The 21,905-nt window shown below is 41.2% G+C and overlaps 1 protein-coding gene across 5 annotated transcripts in view; it reads right to left on the bottom strand.

Moving 5' to 3' along the window:
* SHLD1 (shieldin complex subunit 1) overlaps positions 1-8,835 on the bottom strand; it is a 102,573-nt gene extending 93,738 nt beyond the window's left edge. For 3 of the 5 annotated variants that reach the window (XR_009497667.1, XM_059897797.1, XM_059897800.1), the window contains exon 1: positions 292-478. Coding sequence is in view for 2 of the 5 variants with exons in the window: in XM_059897797.1 (XP_059753780.1) it covers positions 292-344 (53 nt within the window). In the remaining 3 variants the exon portion in view is untranslated. The other 2 variants (XM_059897799.1, XM_059897798.1) reach the window with 2 other exon arrangements.
* Positions 8,836-21,905: the final 13,070 nt, after the last annotated feature.

Here is a 21,905-nt window from a genome sequence, read left to right as displayed (position 1 = left end):
AGTATAATAATATGAGTAGTTAACATTTATTAAGTGCTTTTTGGTTGCCAGGCATTGTGCTATGAGCTTCATCTGCAACAGCCCTACGAAGCAGGTAATCTTATTATTACCCTCATTTACAGTCAGATAGTCAGCCCCAAACACAGGAGAGGTAGAGTAACTAGCCCAAGGAAACCCGTCTAGAAAGTACCAACCTAGGATGAACCCAGCTCCAGAGCCTCCCGACTGCAGCCCAAACTACCACCTGATCAAGCAAAGATAGGAGGTATAAAAACAAATCAACAGAGAGACCTGGCGAGACCCCTCTCATTTGAGGACACCCAGTCACATGCTGTTGTGGACATTCGCTCAGGCAGACAGTGAGCCAAGACATCAGCTGATTGCTTCTGGAAGGAGTGAGGTGATCAAGATTCCCAAAGAAGCAAGAACATCCTGTCTTTGCACATTGCTATATTAGCCAACCAAGCCCGAAGTTTCAGCAAACACCTCTGCTGCAGGCATCTGTGGCTCCTCCTTCTGCCCTCATCTTACCAAACACTGCTCTGGAGGTTTCTGGAAGGGAACAAACAGGTTAATGAATGACAGCCACGTATCCTGCTTGCCTACAAAGGTGCCTTGAAATCAGCCAGCAACAGAAGTCATTATTAATGACATGGAACAAAAGGAATCCTTTTTGAAAACAAATAGCACCTTGATGTGATATCTATCTTTTCTTTTATAATCACTTATATTAAATGTCAAATACATCCCAAACTGGTTATTTGAACAAAAAAAGAAAAAAACAATCTACTGAAAGGCAGAATCCTGTTTATTACAAAATAAGTATCTGGGCATGTAAAACATTATTTGGGACTCAATGAATTTGTACAGGAGAAATCAAATAATAGGGACAGATGAGACCCTTCTAATGATCTGAAACTACCTAGGCTGGCCAAGTAGAATGCAATGATTATCCTTTGCCCCAAAACTTTTGATATGTGGTTCAATTTCCTTCTCCAGAAGTGCTTATTTTCTTCTCTTAAAGGTGTTTTAATTACACAATCTAAGTATTATTTTCCATTACTTGGGAGTATAGGATGCCCTGTGACTGCAGGCACAAGAAGTTTCTCAGTACATAAATACCTGCTTACCAAGAGAAAGCAGCCGTTGCTCTACAGATTCTTACAAATCTACAAAAACAACTCAGTCAGGGTCCATGTATAAGAAGCAGTTTAATTTCATTTACTTTTTTCTTTTTCTTTTTTTTGGCCACACCATGTGGCTTGCGGGATCTTAGTTCCCCAACCAGGGACTGAACCCAGGCCATGGCAGTGAAGTGCCAAGTCCTAACCACTGGACTGCCAAGGAACCATGTACTTTTTTTTTTTCCAATTAAGGCTCTTTCCTCCCAATATTTTACATGAAAAATTTCAAACAAAGGATAGTGGAAAGAATTTAATACAATGACCATCCATATAGCTACTGCCTAGATTTCTTTATTCTTACTCAATTTACTTAAACACCAAAACAAAACCAAAAACAGTTCACCCATTTCTTCCACCACTCTCCCCCCGCCACTTCTGACAACCACCAATCTGCTCTCCGTATCTATAAGCTTAATATAAAGTATTTGTATTTCTCTGACGCATTTCACATATAATGCTCTCAGGGCCATTCATGTTGCTGCAAATAGCAAAATTTCATTCTTTTTAATGGCTGAATAATATTACATTGTACATATATATCACATCTTCCTTATTCACTCATTCATCAATGGACCCTTAGGTTGTTTTTGTATCTTGGCTATTATAAATAATGCTGCAATGAACATGGGGGTGCATATATCTTTTCTAATTAGTGTTCTTGTTTTCTTTGGATAAATACTCAAAATTGGAATTCCTGGATCATATGGTAGTTCTATTTTTAACTTTTTGAGGAACCTCCACACTTTTCTATAGTGGCACCAATTTACATTGCCATGAGGTTTCCATTTTCTCTACATCTATGCCAACACTTGTTATTTCTAGTCTCTATTTATTTATTGGCCACACCCTGTGGCCTGTGGGATCCTAGTTCCCTGACCAGGGATCGAACCTGCGCCGTTGCATTGGAAGCGCAGAGTCTTAACCACTGGACCACCAGTCTTTTTCATATTAGCCATTCTGACAGGTGTGAGGTGATATCTCATTGTGGTTCTGATTTGCATTTCCCTGATGATTAATGATGTAGAGCATCTTTTCATGTACCTGTTGGCCATCCATACTTCTTCTTGGGAAAAAGTGTCTATTCATATCTTCTACCCATTTTTTAATTGGAATGGTTGTTTTTTTGCTATTGAGTTGTATGGGTTCTTTATATATTTTAGATATTAGCCCCTTATTAGACATATGATTTGCAAATACTTTCTTCCATTCAGTAGGTTGCCTTTTCATTTGTTGATGGTTTCCTTTGCCGTGCAAAAGATTTTTAGTTTAATATAGTCCCACCTGCTTATTTTTGCTTTTGTTGCTTTTGGTTTTGGTGTCAGATTCAAAAAATCATCATCAAGACCTATGTCAAAGGGACTTCCCTGGTGGCACAGTGGTTAAGAATCCACCTGCCAATACAGGGGACACAGGTTCGAGCCCTGGTCCGGGAAGATCCCACATGCCGCAGAGCAACTAAGCCCCGTGTGCCACAACTACTGAGCCTGCGTTCTAGAGCCTGCGAGCCACAACTACTGAAGCCCCTGTGCCTAGAACCCGTGCTCCGCAACAAGAGAAGCCACCACAATGAGAAGCTGGCGCACCGCAATGAAGAGTAGCCCCCACTCACCGCAACTAGAGAAAGCCCGCAAGAAGCAACAAAGACCCAATGCAGCCATAAATAAATAAATAAATAATTTTTAAAAAAGACCTATGTCAAGGACTTTATCACCTCTATTTTCTTCTAGGATTTTCACAGTTTTAGGTCTCAACCTCAAGTTTTTAATCCATTTTGAGTTAATTTTTGTGTATGGTGGTCCAATTTCATTCCTTTGCATGTGCTGTCAATTTTCCTAGCACTATTTATTGAAGAGACTGTCCTTTCCCCATTGGACATCCTTGTCTCCTTTCTCATAAATTAATTGATATATGCATAGGTTTATTTCTGAGCTCTCTATTCTGTTCCACTGATTTATGTGTCTGTTTTTATGCCAATACTATACTGGTTTAATTATTATAGCTTTGTTATATAGTTTGAAATAAGGGCACATGACGCCTGCAGCTTTGTTCTTTCTCAAGATTGCTGTGGCTATTCGGAATCTTTCATAGTTCCAAAATTTTTGTATTTTTTTTGTTTATTACTGTGAAAAATATCATTGGGATTTTGATAGATATTGCATTGAATCTGTATATTGTTTGGGGTAGCATGGACTTTGTAATATTAATTCTTCCAATCCATGAGCACAGAATATCTTTCCATTTATTTGTGTCTTCTTCAGTTTCTTTCATTAATGTCTTGTAGTTTTCACTGTACAGGTCTTTCACCTTCTTTGTTAAATTTATTCCTAGGTAAAAACAAAAAACTTTTAAAAAGAAAAAACTTATTCCTAGGTATTTTATTATTTTTGATGCAATTGTAAATGGGACTGTATTCTCAATTTCTCTCTGATAGTTCATTATGCAACCGATTTTTGTCTGTTGATTTTGTATCTTGCAACTTTGCTGAATTTGTTTATTAGTTCTAACAGTTTGTTGATGGAGTCTTTAGGGTTTTCCATATATAATATCATGTCATCTGCAAACAGTGACAGTTTTACTTCTTCCTTTCCAATAGAGATGCCTTTTACTTCCTTTTCTTGCCTAACTGTTCTGGCTAGAACTTCCAGTACTACGTTAAATAGAAGTGGCAAAAGTGGCATCACGGTCTTGTTCCTAATCTTAGCTGTGGGCTTGTCACATATGGCCTTTTCCTAGATTTCATAATTAACATTTTACTATGATTTTCTTTATCAGATAACCAGCTATCCAACTCTCTATTCATCCATCAATTTACTTATTTTTATACATATTTCCATTTAAAAATTGATATAATGAAAGCTTCTGAGGGGATGTGTATGATATAATCAATTTGCATCTTCAAAGGTTCACTGTCAGCTGAGTGAAACACAAATGAGAGGAGCGTAAACGTGAAGCAAGGAACACAGCTAAGAAGCTCTGCAAAAATGTCCAGAGATGTGCAGGGGCTCTGGAGTTGGAGAGACTGCTCTCACTTTTTAGCTGTCACCTTGGGCAAGTCACTTAACCTCAATTTCCTCATCTATAAAAATGGCTTGATTACTATGCTTACCTCATAGGGTTGTCATAAGGATTATATAAAATTAATGCATGTAAAATACTTAGTACAGGCTTCCCTGGTGGCGCAGTGGTTGAGAATCTGCCTGCCAATGCAGGAGACATGGGTTCGAGCCCTGGTCTGGGAAGATCCCACGTGCCACGGAGCAACTAAGCCCATGAGCCACAACTACTGAGCCTGCGCGTCTGGAGCCTGTGCTCCACAACAAGAGAGGCCACGATAGTGAGAGGCCCGCACACCGCGATGAAGAGTGGCCCCCGCTTGCCACAACTGGAGAAAGCCCTCGCACAGAAACGAAGACCCAACACAGCCATAAATAAATAAATAAATTTATATAAAAAAAAAATACTTAGTACAGTCTCTGCGCTCATGATGGCTAGCTCAAATAAGTAAAATAGTAATAATTAAAAAACAAATCACAGGCTCCTCTCTTCCCAGCCAACCACCAGCCCATTTGGCCCTCTACTTCCCATCCTATAGCCATCTTGCTTCTTTCATTCTTTTCCAGTAGATTCTATGGTTCACAGTCTTGTTAATACCCTGAACTTCCCTGCCCTGCCCATTCTGTCTTTTCATCACACTCCTTTGGCAAAATCCAGCCTAGACGACCTCAACTATCTCCCTATTTTCTGTGTGCTGGACATGAGAGTCATCAAACAGGTCAGGGCAGACTGGCTCACTCTAAGTGTCTGAGCACCCACCTGGAATGGGCTATCTGGCTAAATGAATCCTGAGATGTTTATCTCATAACTTCCTCTCAACCCCCTCCTTGACTCTTTCATACTTTCTCCACTCTTCTTCAACTCAGACCCTCTCCATCACTCACACACCTTCCTCCTCTTTTCAGCATATCATCTCACTTCGTAATTGACAAGGGAAACAGAAGCCAGCAGAGAGGAACTTCTTCAGCTCTATCAACATAACAAAGGCTCCCACGTCCGCACACTGCTTTACCTCTCCGTAAAACAGGGAGCTGTCCCTTGTGTGGCAAAGGCCAACCACTCCACCTGGGCTTTAGATTCCACTCTCTGGACCTTTCCAGAAGCCTTTGGAGACGATAATCCCTTCTCTGGCTTCTGTTCCACTGGACCTTCACTTACGCTTTTCAACAGGCCCAAATCACTCCCATTTTCAATAAAACCTGTGTGTAAAAGAATAACCTTATTCTTTGGAAATACCACTCAAATATTTAGTGTTAGGGAGACATGATGTCTGCAGTGTATATATATATATATATATATATACGTATATATATATATATATACGTATATATATATATATGTATGTATATATATATGTATATATATATATATATATGAGAAAGAGAGAATGATAAAGTAAATGGGGCAAGTGTAGACAATTGATGAATCTGGAAAATGTTATTTGGGAGTTCCTTGTAATAGTTTTGCAATTTTTTGAAGGTATAAAATTATATCAATATGAAAATTGTCAAGAAAGAAAAGCAAAAAGAAAACCTTTGACACCTGCCTTCCTCACAGCCAATCTCCTCTCACTTCCACAGACTTCTCAAGAGTCTAGAATTGGCTCATTTTCTCATCTCTACCACCTCAGTCACTCCACCATAACTTCTAGAAATTCCTTCTTCTGACATTCTTTCTTTATTTTTCAGGAAACCACTCACCCAGCTGACATCCCATCTCTGCCTGTTCCTTCCTGCCTGCTCTGTGGCTCATCTTCCATCTCCAACTGGACTTCCTCAAGGATTATCCCAAGGCTTTCTCCTCTTCTTTCCTCCTCTGAAACATTAATTACCACACAGAAACTTCTAGCCTAGTTCCCCCAACCTCTGACCCCACTGCTTTCTTTCCATCAGGTTTTCCAATAAGCCTTGCTTCTTCCCGCTGCACCTGTCCTTCCCTCTTGTGGATAACTATTCTAAAAAATGGAAGAGGGAACACTTCCCAGTTTACTCAATGAGCCCACTGTTATCCTCACACCAAAACTAGACAGAGACATCACAAGAAAACTATAGACCAGTATTATGAATACAGACACAAAAATCCTTGACAGAATACTAGCAAAATGAACCGAGCAACATATAAAAAGGATTACACTCCCTGACCAAGCAGAACTTATCCCAGAAATGCAAAGTTGCTTTAACATCTGAAAATCAATCAATGTAATACACTATATTAGGATAAGGGACAGAAACCACAACAGATACACACACACACACAATCATCTGACAAAGTCAAATACCCATTCATGATCAAAACACTCAACAAACTCAGAATAGAAGGGAACTTCCTCAATCTGATAAAGGGCATTTTTGAAAAACCCATAGCTAGCATCGTACTTCATGGTGAAAGACTGAATGCTTTCCCCTTAAGCTCAGGAACAATTTAATATTAACTGCTCTCATCAATTCTATACAACATTGTACTGAAGCTAAAACCTTTAGCTGCACAATTAGGCAAGAAAATGAACTAAAAGGCTTCCAGATTGGAAAGAGAGAGGTAAAACTATTTCTATTAGAAGACATGATCTTGTGTATAGAAAGTCCCAATGAATCCACTTAAATAAAAGCTACTAGAATAATTAAAGTTAAACAAGGTTGCAGGATACAAGATCAATACAGAAAAATCATTTGTATTTATATACACTAGCAATAAACAACCTAAAAATGAAATTAAGAATATAATTTTGGACTTCCTTCGTGGCACAGTGGTTAAGAATCTGCCTGCCAACGCAGGGAACATGGGGTTCAAGCCCTGGTCTGGAAGATCCCACATGCCACAGAGTAACTAAGCCCATGCACCACAACTACCGAGCTTGTGCTCTAGAGTCCGCAAGCCACAATTACAGAGCTCACGTGCTGCAACTACTGAAGCCCACGTGCCTAGAGCCCATGCTCTGCAATGAGAAGGTACCGCAGTGAGAAGCCCGCGCACTGCAACGAAGAGTAGCCCTCGCTCGCTGCAACTACAGAAAGCCCACGTGCAGCAATGAAGACCCAACACAGCCAAAAATAAATAAAATAAATAAATTTTTTTAAAAAGAATGTAATTTCATTTACAATAGCATCAAAAAGAATAAAATACTTAGGTACACATAATGAAAAATATGTAAGTCATGTACACTGAGAACTATTTTAAAATGTTGAAAGAAACTAAAGCTCTAAATGAATGGAAAGACATCCTATGTTCATGGAATTGAACACTTACTATTTTAAAATGACAATATTGCCCAAATTGATGTACGGATCAATACGGTTCTTACAAAATCTCAGTTGTTTTTTTTTTTTTTAATTTGCAGACATTGACAAAACTGTTTAAAACTACATATGGAAATGCAAGGGGCCCATAAAGCCAGACCAATTTTGAAAACGAAGAACACAAATTTGGAGTACTCATACTTTCTGATTTCAAAACCAATTACAAGCTGCAGTAATCAAGACTGTGTAGTATTGGAATAAAAACAGTCAGTGGAATAAAATTGAGAGTTCAGAAGTAAAATCTTACAGTTATCAACTGAAGTTCCCCAGGATGCCAAGACAATTCCGCAGGGCAAGGACAGTCTTTTCAACGCTAAGACAGCTGGATATCCACATACAAAAAGATTAAATGGCTCAAGTACTTTGGAAAACAGTTTAGCAGTTCCTCAAATGGTTAGTTACACTTGGATCAGGCAATCCCACTCGTAGGTATATGTGCTCAAGAGAAATAAAAACATGTGTCCACACAAACTGTACACAGATGTTCACAGCAGCTTTATTCATAAGAGCCAAAAAGTGGAAACAATCCAAATGTCCATCAACTGATGAATGGATGAACAAAATGTGGTATATGAATACAAGGAATATTTTTCTGCAATAAAGGAATTAAGTTCCGATACATGCTACAACAAGAACAAACTTTTAAAACATTATACTTAGTGAAAGAAGCTAGTCAAGAAAGACCACATACTGTATGCTGCTATTTATATCAAATATGCAAATTGACAAATCTATAGAGACAAAAAAGTAGAATAGCAATTGCCTAGGACTGGGAGGCCATAGTGAATAGAGAGTGACCGCTAATGGGTACAAGGTTTTTCTTCGAGATGATGAAAATATTCTAAAATTAGATTGTGGTAATGGATGCACAGTTCTGGGGATATATGAAAAACCACTGAATTTTACACTTTAAATGGGAAATTTTTATAATATGTCAATTATGTCTCAAGAAAGTTGTTTTTAAAAAAAGAAGAACCTAAGCTCATTTAGACACACTGCACGCAAATTCTGGGGCTTCCCCAAGGCGTTCGCTGCAGAGGCCGCCCGTGGTGGGGGAGGAGGGGTTTGGGAGCAGGCCAGGGAAAGCAGCCGTAACTTCCCAATTAAGAGAGAACGGCCTGATGCCTTGCGGAGACCCCCTCCCTTCCCCCAATCCGATCCACTCGTGAGTCCGCAGAGAAAACTGGCCCAGAAAAGTCGCCAGGCCCCGATTACACTCACCGCCCCGCAACAGCAGCCGCCTCAAACCGGAAGCGGTGGCTCCACGTTTGTTACCGGAAAAGCAGTTTGAAAGGAAGTCGCGGGAACCATCTTTGCTGAGGTCAGGAAAGAACAAGGGAAGGCAGTTACGGCCATCTTGACTGAGGGCATTGGCCCCGCCAACAATGCTTTCCGCAAATGGCTAGTTTGGGCAATTTCTAGAGGTTTATTGATAAATGTGCTTGGTGGACACTAAAGGGAACAGGAGAAATATTTTAAACGTTTATAAACTTGAACGTCTACATTTTAAAAAACATAAAAAGTAGAGTGAAATTAACAAAGAGAATGTTAATATTTCAGCATGTTGCATTCAGGTAGCTGTACACAACTGCCAGAACTGCAGGACCACGCGAAAGAGATGAGGGTTATTGTTCCATTTCATCATCTTCTTGAAAACGTCCTGTACACTCACAGCCTCCTATAGATGCCTACATTGGGATAGAACCCCATAAATCAGGAGTCCTACACTAGCTGAGGTTTGGCCAACTGCCTGCCAGATACTTTGAGTTTATGGCAAGTAAGCTGACTGATGTAGTGACCTTTTGAAGGCAAAAATTTTTTTTAATAAATTTATTTATTTATTTATTTTTGGCTGCTTTGGGTCTTCGTTGCTGTATGTGGTCTTTCTCTAGTAAGTTGCAGTGAGTGGGGGCTACTCTTTGTTGCGGTGTGCAGGCTTCTCACTGCAGTGGCTTCTCTTGTTGTGGAGCACGGGCTTTAGGAGTGCGGGCTTCAGTAGTTGTGGTGCATGGGCTTTGTTGCTCCATGGCATGTGGGCTCTTCCTGGACCAGGGCCTGTGTCCCCCGCATTGGCAGATGGATTCTTAACCACTGTGCCACCAGGGAAATCTCTGAAGGCAAACTTAAAGATATAATTAGAGTAAAACTAATTGTGAACTTTCCTTCATATTTAGACAAACCTAACAAGGTGACTGTAAATTTCACTTTTGCTTCCAGCTTTGTGCTTTGATAATCAGTGTATAATTTTTTTTAAATATTTACTTATTTATTTATTTGCTGTGCAGGGTCTTAATTGCAGCATGTGGGATCTAGTTCCCCGACCAAGGATCAAACCCAGGTCCCCTGCATTGGGAGTGCAGAGTCTTAGCCACTGGACCACCAGGGAAGTCCCAATCAGTGTATAATTTTGATTTCACTTTTTTCCATGTGTATATCACAAAAACCACTCTTCCAAAGTGGCATGATAGATTGTGATTAGAGAAAGCCTGGAATGACATTAAGTTATTTTCCTTTCCGTTTTAGGAATGACAAACTTAAATATAATTGAATGAAATTAATTATCTGATTATGCAACCATTAAAACTGACTTTTTTTTTTTTTTTTTTTTTTTTTTTTAAATTTTTATTTATTTATTTATTTATTTATGGCTGTGTTGGGTCTTCGTTTCTGTGCGAGGGCTTTCTCTAGTTGCGGCAAGTGGGGGCCACTCTTCATCGCGGTGCGCGGCCCTCTCACCGTCGTGGCCTCTCTTGTTGCGGAGCACAGGCTCCAGACGCGCAGGCTCAGTAATTGTGGCTCACGGGCCCAGTTGCTCCGCGGCATGTGGGATCTTCCCAGACCAGGGCTCGAACCCGTGTACCCTGCATTGGCAGGCAGACTCTCAACCACTGCGCCACCAGGGAAGCCCCAAAACTGACTTTAAAAATAACAACTTGTTGGGGAACTAAGATCCCACATTCTGTGAGGTGAGGCCCCCCCCAAAAAATTACGTCTTGCTACAGGACTTCCCTGGTGGTCCAGTGGTTAAGACTCCATGCTCCCAATGTAGGGGGCCCAGGTTCGATCCCTGGTCAGGGAACTAGAACCCGCATGCCACAACTAAAGGATCCCGCATGCTTCAATGAAGATCCCGTGGCTCACCAAAATAAATAAATTTAAATAAATATATATATATATATATATATATATATATATATATATATATATATAACAAAAGAAAATCCTGGATCATGCATTGCATTCTCAGTTTTCATGTCTCTTTAGTCTCCTTTAACCTCCGTTTCTGTCTTTGTATTCTTGACGTTGACATTTTTGAAGAGTACAGGTCAGTTATGTTATAGAATGTCTCTCAGTGTCAGTTTGTCTGATGCTACCACCTGGTTCTCAATGGCATTGAACATTGCTGATCACTCCCTCCCTCTGGAAAGCCCTTGTCCCTGAGTTCCCCTGATACCACCTTCTTCCAATGTGTCTCTTTCACCTCTCAATCATCTAAATCACCTTCACAAACTCTTTCTCGTCAACGTGGACCTCTCTCCGTGTTCTTGAATCATCTTCTCTTTTCCCTCCCATGCAGATGATTCCTAAACCTCTAAGCCAGTCTCCTCCTGAGATTCAAGTTAACATATCCTCCAGTGCCTTTATCTCAACTTCTGCCACCTCCCAATCAACCTGCTCCTGTTTGTTGCCTGAAAACTAGGTTCTCCTCTTGGTGAGTGTGGAGCCAAAAGACACAACCCAGCCAAAAATTGTAAGAAAGAAGTGTTTGTTATTTGCAGCAAGTAAGAAAAACATCAGGATCTTTCCCAAAGCAGTGTCTTCCCAAAGCAGTGTCTCCCCGAACAGCATAATTGGGGAATTTTAAAGCTAAGCGTACATGCATATTCATGGAGGGGTCTGAGCAGAGGAGAATTAGCATAGAATTGGGGCAAAGGTTGACAGAGTCCAAGCTTTCATTGATTGAAGTCATGAAGGTCAGTAAATGTCAATATCTTCATCCCTTAAATTCCAATTGATCTGGTGGTTGAGTGCTGGTGGGAGCAGAGGTTAAATTTGGCAAAACAACTCAAGAAATTGCTTCACGCTAATTTTTACCATTGAAACAGAACTGGGAGTCTTTACAGTAGATTTATTATCTTTTTATTGTTACTTCTCTTGCCTGATAATAGTCGTTTGTTCCTGCATTCTTTTGTTCCCTTAAGATCATTAATTACTGAGACTCATTCAAGGGCAAGCATTGTGCCCAGGCTTAGATCACAAAATTGGCTTAGGCCAAAAATGGCTTCTCTTATGTCAAGAAAGCCATGCCTGGTTCTCTGCGGAACCCCTACCCTATCTGCTTACACTCCCCTCCCACCCCAAATCTCCTGTCTCAGTGAGTCAGACCATTTAGTTGCCAAAGACAGAAACTTTTTCTCTTCCTTTGTCAGCATGTCCCATATCCATCAGTAATCAAAGCATCTTACAGATTCTTTCTGTTAAAGATCTACTGACTAGATCTTAATTCTCTCCATCCTCACTGCAACTTTCTGAGTACAGCTCACCATTGTTCACCACCTAGATGACAAAAGCTTTCCATCTCCCCCTGAAGCCAGAGTTCTCTCTTCTTTTTTTTTTTCTTTTTTGGTCCCACTGCTCAGTGCTGAGCCCTAACCACTGGACCACAAGGGAACTCCCCAGAGTTCTCTCTTTTTTTTTTTTTTTTAAATTATTTATTTATTTATTTATGGCTGTGTTGGGTCTTCGTTTCTGTGCGAGGGCTTTCTCCAGTTGCGGCAAGTGGGGGCCACTCTTCATCGCGGTGCGCGGGCCTCTCACTATCGCGGCCTGTGGAGCACAGGCTCCAGACGCGCAGGCTCAGTAATTGTGGCTCACGGGCCCAGTTGCTCCGCGGCATGTGGGATCTTCCCAGACCAGGGCTCGAACCCGTGTCTCCTGCATTGGCAGGCAGATTCTCAACCACTGCGCCACCGGGGAAGCCCCGGAAGCCCCCAGAGTTCTCTTTTTTAAAGGGGGAGTAATCATACCACTCTCTTGCCCTCAGGCTGAAACTCAAACTTCTTTTTTTTTTTTCAATTATTTTTTATTTAAAAAAAATTTTTTTGGGGGGCCACGCTGTGTTGCTTGCGGGATCTTAGTTCCCTAACTAGGGGTTGAACGCAGGCCTCCTGCAATGGAAGGGTGGAGTCCTAACCACTGGACGACCAGGAAATTCCCTGAAACTCTTAACCAGGCTTAGAGGACCCCTACTCCTTATCTCCCATTACTGTCCCCCAACCCTACACCTATGCACCATTTTCTTTTCCTTAAATACTCCACACTTGCTCTCTCTCGCCTCTGAGCTTCTTACCCATACAATTTCCTCCCTAGGAACAATCTCCTCTCCTCTTCTGTCTCTCCCATGCTTCTGATCTCAGTTTTAGGGAATTCTTCCAGGAAACCTTCTCTGACTTGTCAAATATGAGTTAGTTGTCCCTCCCAGGAAAGCTCACACTCCTCCTGATTATCCTAAACTCCTTTGCCTTTTTGGTTTCCCCCACTAGACTGTAAGTGCCTTGAGGGCAAGTACCATGTCTATTTCATACTTGTAGTCTAGAACCCCGCCTAATGACTCACATGTAAGTACTCAAGAAATTTCTGTTATATGCTGGAATAAATAAATCTCTTCCCAGGTCTCCTCCATTCCCCACCCCACCCCACCCCACTCAACCCTTACATCCTCCAAGAAGTGTAAAAAACATGACTTCTTCCTGACCTGTTATCAGTGAAACAACCCTTGGAGCCTTTTGCCACTGTCACTCTTTCCCTGAAAAACAAGTTTGTTTGCTTATAAACTAATTCTCATTTATTCTCCTGTGGCCTTTCTGTGATAAGGTTTATCTTTCTGATGGGAGCAATTTCCTGGAGCAATTTCTGAAGACTGGAGTGACTTTCTTTGCCATATAGCATGCGTCAGACCATCCTTTTTGGTAATACCACTTTCACTTGGTCAGTGCACAAGAAATGAAAACTAATTGAAGTCATCATCAGAACAAAATAGTTAATAATTGGGACCTTTGATCTGCAGAGACGGTAAAACAGTTTATTGCATTCCAAAGGGCCAAAAGGGAATGCTGTTTTGCCATTGATTGTATAATGACTGTATAAATTGAGTTATGTCACAGTTTTATGGAACTCTTATATTTCATAGTTGATTTTTCTGCCATCAGCTAAGCAAGCTACTTTAGCCAAATCTTTTTCAGCAGAAAGAAGTCATTTTAGGTGAAAGACCAAAATAGCTCTTTCAAAGTAGAATAATGTTGTTTGCAATGACCTTATCTCTCTGTCATTCTGAACCTTGATCTAATTGCTCTTCCATCTGGGGATTTACCTTTAAGAAAGAAGAAAGGAAAACTTACTTCAAGGGTTAGGTAACTGATGAATTTCAAGGCATCTTACTGTTTTTCAGTCATGCAATATTATAAAGCCATAACTAAGCAATAAGTTGATAACAAAGGAAAGAATATCAGATAGATATTCCCTGACCAGACTGGAAGATCCATAAGAGTGGAGGTGTGGGTTTTATTTACCAATGAATACCCAGCACTGGACAGTGTCTCACTCATTACAATGAACATAAGCTTGGACCTTAAGATCTAAAAATCAGTGCTAGCACAATACTAGGCAAATAGTAAAGACTTTAAAAATACTGCTTGTTGGGTATTCCATGATACTGGTGAAAAACATCTATTCCTAGCACCTCGACCCTATGAGGACTTAACAAATAACTTATGATTTCATGATGATGGGGACAGATATGTCTGACCAACAGCCCAGAGCCACCAGGGACTGTCTAAACTCAGCAACAGGCACCTGAATGTGCTGTCAGGAGACTGAGCTTCAGTCCTAGCTCTCTTACTAACCAATTCTATAAGTGTAGCCATTTAACCTCTGTGAGCCTTAATTTTCCCATCTCTAAATCCTTTCCAGGACTATTTAAAAAAAAAAACAAAAAACTGCTTGATGGAGTAATTGACTGTCTGATGGCCAACAATTCTAAATTCACTTTTCTCCCAAATTAATGATTTGAGCAATGCCAGTGTCTCCCTTGATGTAACAGGAAGAGGAGAACGACCAAATCTCTAGAAACTCTTATCAACGGAGAAGGCACTGGCTTAAATCTGCATAACAACCTTTCCCTTGTTTACTGTGCTTTTCCTGTCACCACCCATAACTGACTGGCCCCACCCTCAACATCCTCTCTTTAGCTGAGGGTAGTCTTTAAGGTGAGAGTTTGGGCCATTTTGGTGAGTTACTCAGTTTTCCTGGGTCTCTCCCGTGTACACGTTATTAAACTTGTATTTAATTTTCTCCTGTTATTCTGTCTCATGTCAGTTTAATTCTAGACCAGCCAGAAGAACCTAGAAGGATAGAGGAAAATGTCTTCCTCCCCTACAGAGGCTTATTATCCCTTAGGGTTTCTGTGGGCCAGTTTTCTGGCAGTGGCATGGTTAGATGCAGTCGTGTCCATACTGGCCTCTTCACAGAGCTATAAGAGCGTGCTCACAGCAAGGTGCCTGGATTCCTCGAAGCAAGGGTAGCAAACTTTTTCTGTAAAGGACTAGATAGTAAATATTTTAAACCTTGTGGGCCACCTCCAGGTTCTGTCATAAATTCTTCTTTTTTTAACTATATTTTAAGAATATAAAAACCAATCTTAGCTCACAGTTTATACAAAAACATTCTGCAGGCTGGATTTTGTCCATAAACCTTAATTTGCTGGTCCTTGCCCTAGAGTACGCAATCCAAGAGACCAAGATAAAGCTGCTGCTTCTTTAAAGGCCTAGCCTGTGAAGTCACACACTGTCCCTTCCGCTGTATTCTGTTGTCACTTATGGCCTGATTCATTGTGGGAGGGGAACTACAGGAGGGTTTGAAGACTGCTGAAGGCAAGGATCATCTGAGGCCACCCTGGAGGCTGACCCACACGGTGTGTTTAAACATGTCTGAGAAGCATACATTTGATGGTCTCCAAATGATTTTTTAATTATCTTTGACAATGACCTTCTGAAATAAGGAAAGACCAGGCAGAGAATTGTGCTTACCATAAAGTATAAAATAATCTGCTCCTATTTGCTTGGCATTCTTCTAAATTATTCCCTGAAAAGGTTTAGAAAATAGCAAAGAATATAAATAACTAGATAGTGAGTGGAGACTATGATTTCCTTTTTCTTTTTTAAAAAACTTTTTGACCACGTCGAATGGTATGTGAGATCTTAGTTCCCTGACCAGGGATCAAATCTGCGCCCCCTGCTGTGAAAGTGCAGTCTTAACCACTGGCCCACCAAGGAAGTCCCAAGACTATGATTTTCTATTTTCAAAAACCCCACAACTCCTAACAAAATTATTTTGAAATAGTAGACATTAATAAATGTTTGTTGAATTAAAAAATACATATTTCTTTCCACAAAATAGCCCTTCTTTTTTTAATTCCACCCAATTATTTGGTACTCTGTAAGTCAAATATAAAGATTATTTAATTATCTATTTTTCAGCCAGTTGTACTGACTTTATATAGATACAATATGATTTTTTTCTGAGAAAAAAAGAAAAATGTAGGAAAAAGCATGTTTTAAAAAAAGTAGAAATATCTCACCGTCAAAGATACAGCAATCACTCATTTTTTTTTCTTTTTAAATATCCACTTGTTGGGACTTCCCTGGTGGTCCAGTGGTTGAGACTCTGCGGACTTCCCTGGTGGCAGAGTGGTTAAGAATCCACCTGCCAATGCAGGGGACACAGATTTGATCCTTGGTCCGGGAAGATCTCACATGCTTCGGAGCAACTAAGCCCATGTGTCACAATGACTGAGTCTGCGCTCTAGAGCCTGTGTGCCACAACTACTGAAGTCCACGCGCCTAGAGCCTGTGCTCTGCAACAAGAGAAGCCACTGTGATAAGAAGCCTGCTCACCACAATAAAGAGTAGCTGCATGTAGAGAAAACATGCGCACAGCAACAAAGACCCAACGCAGCCATAAATAAATAAATAAATAACTATTTTAAAAATACAAAAATAAAGACTCTGTGCTTCCACTGCAAGAGGCCCAGTTTCAGGGAACTAATATCCCACAAGCCGTTCAGGGCAGCCAAAAAAAAAAAAAAAGTTAAATATCCACTTGTCTTTTTGACATATACCTTTGAGTGATATTCTCAACAATAAGTCTCAATGCCCAGATGTGAGCAAGTATGCAGTGGACTTGGTGGAACTTGCAAAGAACTACTGGCTTTGGCAGTCACTTTTGAGTCTCCAATTATTTTGCTTGTCATTATCTTTGACAATGACCTTCTGAAATAAGGAGATAAGGTAAAACCACTTTCTTACACACCATGATGGTTAAATCACAGGTTCAAACATCAGGCACCAAATTACCGACCTTCTCCTTCCTCCCAACACCATGACCTAGAGGAAGCCCGTGCGGTGCAATTCAGAGACCTGTGCAGATTGTGAAGTGTCCTCAGGCCTGCATTTCTCATCCTTAGCTGAAGATAGCATTCCCCATGACACCTAAAAGCATTTCAGTCATTTGCCCTCTTCCAGTAAAAAGTAAAATACACTCACATTAATGGATCACAAAATTTAATGTTGAAACTGTTGTCAACCCAGGTACATGTGCCGACGCATGGTGGGGCCAAACAAACTGAAACGTCAGAGTTCAAAGCAGAGAGGTTTACTGCAAGGGCCAAGCAAGGGGTATGGGCTGCTTGTGCTCAAAAGACCCAAACTCCCCAGTGGTTTGGGGGTAAGAGTTTTTAAAGACAAAATTTGGGGTGAGGGCTATAGGCGTGTGACTTTCTTCTGATTGGTTGGTGGTGAGGTAACAGGGTGGTGTTCCAGAACTCTTGTGCCGGGCTTGAAGTTACCATCCTCCACCTGGGTGGGGGCCTTAGTTCCTGTCGAACTTAGAGATTGTATCAGATTGTTCTGTATATCCACGGAGGAGGAATTAGGACTCTGCTTTATTGATGCACTACTGTACACCCTAACTAGTCACTATTTGAATCTGCACTTTGGAACTCAGGGAAGATCTAGGAAGCTGAGGTCTTTTTTTTTTTTACAAATAAGGAATGGGGAACACAGAAAGGCTTTTGTACCTGTGATACAGAGCATGGACCTGTGGGGCTCCTGGACACAAAGTATTTCTGTGTCCTCCATTTCTTTGATTACAGGAAATAGCCTTCATTCAGCCTCCATGACCTTCCCTGAGTTCCAAGGGGCAGATTCAAGCAGTTGTTAATTAGGGAAGGGAGGATGTGAGACAAGGGAGAAACAAACAGTCAAGAGAAACAATAGTGCAGCCTTAGGGCAAGGTCCTTGGTCCCCATCAAAGGATACACACAACAATATCTTTGAGCTGTTTTGCAGATACTGAAACTCCCTCCATGTGGGAGAAGTTAACGATTAACAATGGTATGCTGCCCACAAGCAAGTAGACCCTAGACCAGTTGGAACCTGAAGGTTGATGATGCTGACTCCTACTTACCTCACCACCAACCCATCAGAAGAATGTCCATGACCTGATCATGCCCTCTTTGAACCATTACTGTAAAACTTCTGACTATCCTCTCCAAGTGGGGACACATAGTTTTCAAAGCAGGAGCCCGCTGTGTCCCCCTTTGCCTGGTAAAGTAATAAAGCTATCCTTTTCTACCTCACTCAAAACTTGGTCTCCAAGATTCGATTCGGCACCAGTGTACAGGGAGGCTGAGCTTCTGGCATCACCTGGTGGAGCCTTGCAGAGCCCTGCTTGGTTTCAAAACTGAGTCCTCCTAAAACTGAATTCCATTACCAAGTTTATGATTAAGCTCTCTATCAAAAAGTTTATTCCCTTTCTTGTTCCCTCTGACCTCAGTCCTGTGCTAACTGAACACAAATCAAGCAGAGTCAGATGACTAAAATTGCTGTTGTCAATAACATCGTTAATGTACTAAAATAGCTATTATAGACACCACCATTAACGTACAAACTCAGGTTGTTTCTCCAGGGCAAGATGAGCTCACAGACCCCCGAGCCATGGATGACCTGGCCTAAGAATCATAGACTGGAAACATGCTGACTCCCAAAACTGGAAACTGTCACAGAAACATCACAAAACAGTGATTAATCCCAGCCTTTTTGTTTTTCCCTTTAAAAAAACCCCCTAAATCAAAGACCAAGATGGACTGGATCTGAGGCTTGTCTCCTACTCCCTTGCTTGGTGCCCTGCAATCAATGATGTACTTTCCTTCACCACAACCTCCTGTCAGTAGATTGGCTCTGCTGCGAGTTGGGCAAGCGGACCTGAGTTCAGTATGGTCCACTTTGTACGTTCCAAAAGTTCTCTTGAGTTGTGCAACTCTTTGTTTTCCAGTCCTGGGAAGTGTATTTCTAAACGCTAAACACTGAGAAGGTCTTCCTAAGCATTACAAACCCCATTAGGTGTGAGAAAAAGAGTGAGGATTTGACTACAGAGAAATGTGAAAGGCACCTATACACATAATGGAGCCACAAACAAATCAGACAAGGAGCTAATAGCCATGTTATGTAAAGAGGCGGCTCCACAGGATCTGTTCTGGAAGGACGTCCGTGGTTAGTTGTTAGATGGGAGAAGAAAGTTCTAAGGCAATTGCATGAACGTGCATAGAAAAATTGCAGTCAATATACACCGGTTATCTCTGGGAAGTATCTCTAGGAAGCAGAATAGGGTGGGGCTGAGTGAAGAGTGAATAATATCATTTTTTACTTTATAAACATCCATATTTTTTAGATTTTTTTTTACAAGCACCAATTGGTAATCCAATACAACTATAATGTGTTAATAATAACTAAGTTTGGTAGAGAATTCTAGACTGCTTAGAGCATTAATGAAATGGATTTCCTCACTTAATCATTTATAACAATGCTGTGAGTAAGGTACTATTATTACACCCATTTTACATATGAGGAAACTGAGGCACAGAGAATGTAGGTAACTTGTGACAGAGCTCGCAAGTAGCTGGCTAAAAAGATGCAGTTTAAAATATATAAACTGCGAAGAATGCGATTGACTATCCTAAAAGGAACCAGAGTTACTATTCCCAGCTTTAGAGAATAATTTAAAAGTAAGTTTTAATTAAACAAAATTGAACTGGAGCACACTGAACTCAAAAGTATTTTTTAGAAACATTATTAAAATAGAGCAGATGCAGTCCTGTAATGGATATCTGTGACCCAAATCCTTTGTGTGTTTTAGAAACATCCCTGTGTGTGCCATAAATCCCCCACATCAGAGTGCCTCGTTGCTAATGAGGCCCGTTTAAAGGACAAGAGAGGGAAAATCACTAACAAAGCATAAATGAGAAGTGTGTAATTACAAAGCGTAAATGCTCCAAATCAGTTGATGTTGAAAATAAAAATTTAAAGACATCCGTTTCACTGGGTTTACTATCTTAAATTGGCTCCCTCCTTTGTTGAGAGAGAGGCAGTGCTTGCTTATAATCTGCGGTGACCCTCCAGGATCAGCAGCCTCACAGTTCCTGTGGTTCCTGATGCTCCTGTTGTATAAAAAGGAGATAATAAAACCCATCTTCTCCAAGGCCTTAGGGCAATGTGGTAAACAGAACCTCCTTTTGCTATCAAAGTGATTGTCATGGCTCCCTCCCTGCTCTCTGAAAAAAGAGAAGCTCTTACCTACTGCCCCCTGATAATGTCCAGTTATAAATACCCATTATCAGGAAGTCCTTTGAGCAGACTGAAACCCATTAACCTCCAAAGAAGACAATGAGTCAGTTGTTCCTAAAGTTCCAAAGGACAAAGCCAACCTCTCAGGTGGGTGAAATGGGAGGCTACCTATTAGGTCATTTGAACAGCACAAGGTAGAACATTCTGCCTCAGAGCATCTTTCATTACTTTGTATGTGAAGTTCCACCTTTAGAAATGCATTCCTGGGATTCCCTGGTGGCGCAGTGGTTGAGAGTCTGCCTGCCGGTGCAGGGGACACGGGTTCGAGCCCTGGTCTGGGAGGACCCCACATGCCACGGAGCAACTGGGCCCGTGAGCCACAATTGCTGAGCCTGCGCGTCTGGAGCCTGTGCTCCACAACAGGAGAGGCCGCGCACCGCGATGAAGAGTGGCTCCCGCTCTCTGCAACTAGAGAAAGTCCTTGCACAGAAACGAAGACCCAACACAGCCATAAATAAATAAATTTTTTTAAAAAAGTTAAAAAAAAAAAAAAAAGAAATGCATTCCTTTGAAACATGTGGAGCCCTCCTTAGAATGAAAATACTTTCCCATCAACTCTCCACACTGGCAGTCAGTTTGAAGTTGAATCATTGGGAATAATGCCTAGAAGGCCCCTGGCCCTCGAGTCCGGAGGTGTGAGGGGCCTGCCCAGGAGAGAGACATAGACCATCTCAACTTGGGCCACCCTAGGATCCCAAGGGCTCTAGACCTTCCAGGTAAGTGTGTCCCTACATAAACAAGGACAGGCTGACAAGCTGCTTTCCAACCACACGGAAACCTCCAGCTTTGGCTGGGTTCCCCTGAAGTCTCTTCCCTCCCCACCTGGGAACAGCAGTTTCCCAGCACAGAGCTGGACTCGGGCAGTGCATAGATGTAGACCTGAGCTTCCCAGGCAAGACACTTAGAGACTTTTCCTTCTTTTGAACCCCAGAAGACTGTTTTTGTTTTGTTTTGTTTTTTCTTTTAAATTATATTGTTACTACAGATTTCCTAATCCTTTGCACAGAGAATGGGTCAATATTCTGCTCTGATTAAGGATCATTAGGTCCTCAACAGCATGTCTTTTCCCCTCTACAAAAAGAACTCACTGCATCCACATTCTTTCTCTGGACATATAGCCTACCATCCCCTAAGCTCCAACACTGCCAAACTAAGGGCCATTCCCCCCAGCCCGGGTGGGAAGAGGTTTTCATAATAGAAAAACATTAATGCACATTTCATCTATAGAGTGCATGGGGCTGGGGGACGGGCAAGGCGGGAACTAGCAAATTGCGATGTTTATTTAGATGTTTACTGCCCCAGTCATCCAGCCAGTTGAGAGGCAGACACACCCCATGTACCAGCCCCTTCAGAGAATCATCTCAGAGATTAATAGCATTAGGAAGAATTAGGACTTTGAGCTCTGGACAAGGGTTTACTCAGCCAGCCATGTCACAAAAGGCAGTGAGAGTCTGCTCTGATTTGAAAGTGATAAGATAAACTTATTGCTAGTCTTCTTCTAACAGCTGTCCCTAACATTCCTCCCAGAATCTTCTTTCTCTGCCTCTCTCTGTGGCTGATATTGCTCACCTGTTTTACCGGACAAATTTAATGAATTGGACATAATATTTTTCATGTAAATTAACTGCTTCCTGCTG

This window comes from Balaenoptera ricei, chromosome 15, assembly GCF_028023285.1.
Source record: "Balaenoptera ricei isolate mBalRic1 chromosome 15, mBalRic1.hap2, whole genome shotgun sequence".
Taxonomy (NCBI): domain Eukaryota; kingdom Metazoa; phylum Chordata; class Mammalia; order Artiodactyla; family Balaenopteridae; genus Balaenoptera; species Balaenoptera ricei.
This window is presented reverse-complemented; position numbering and strand designations above follow the sequence as displayed.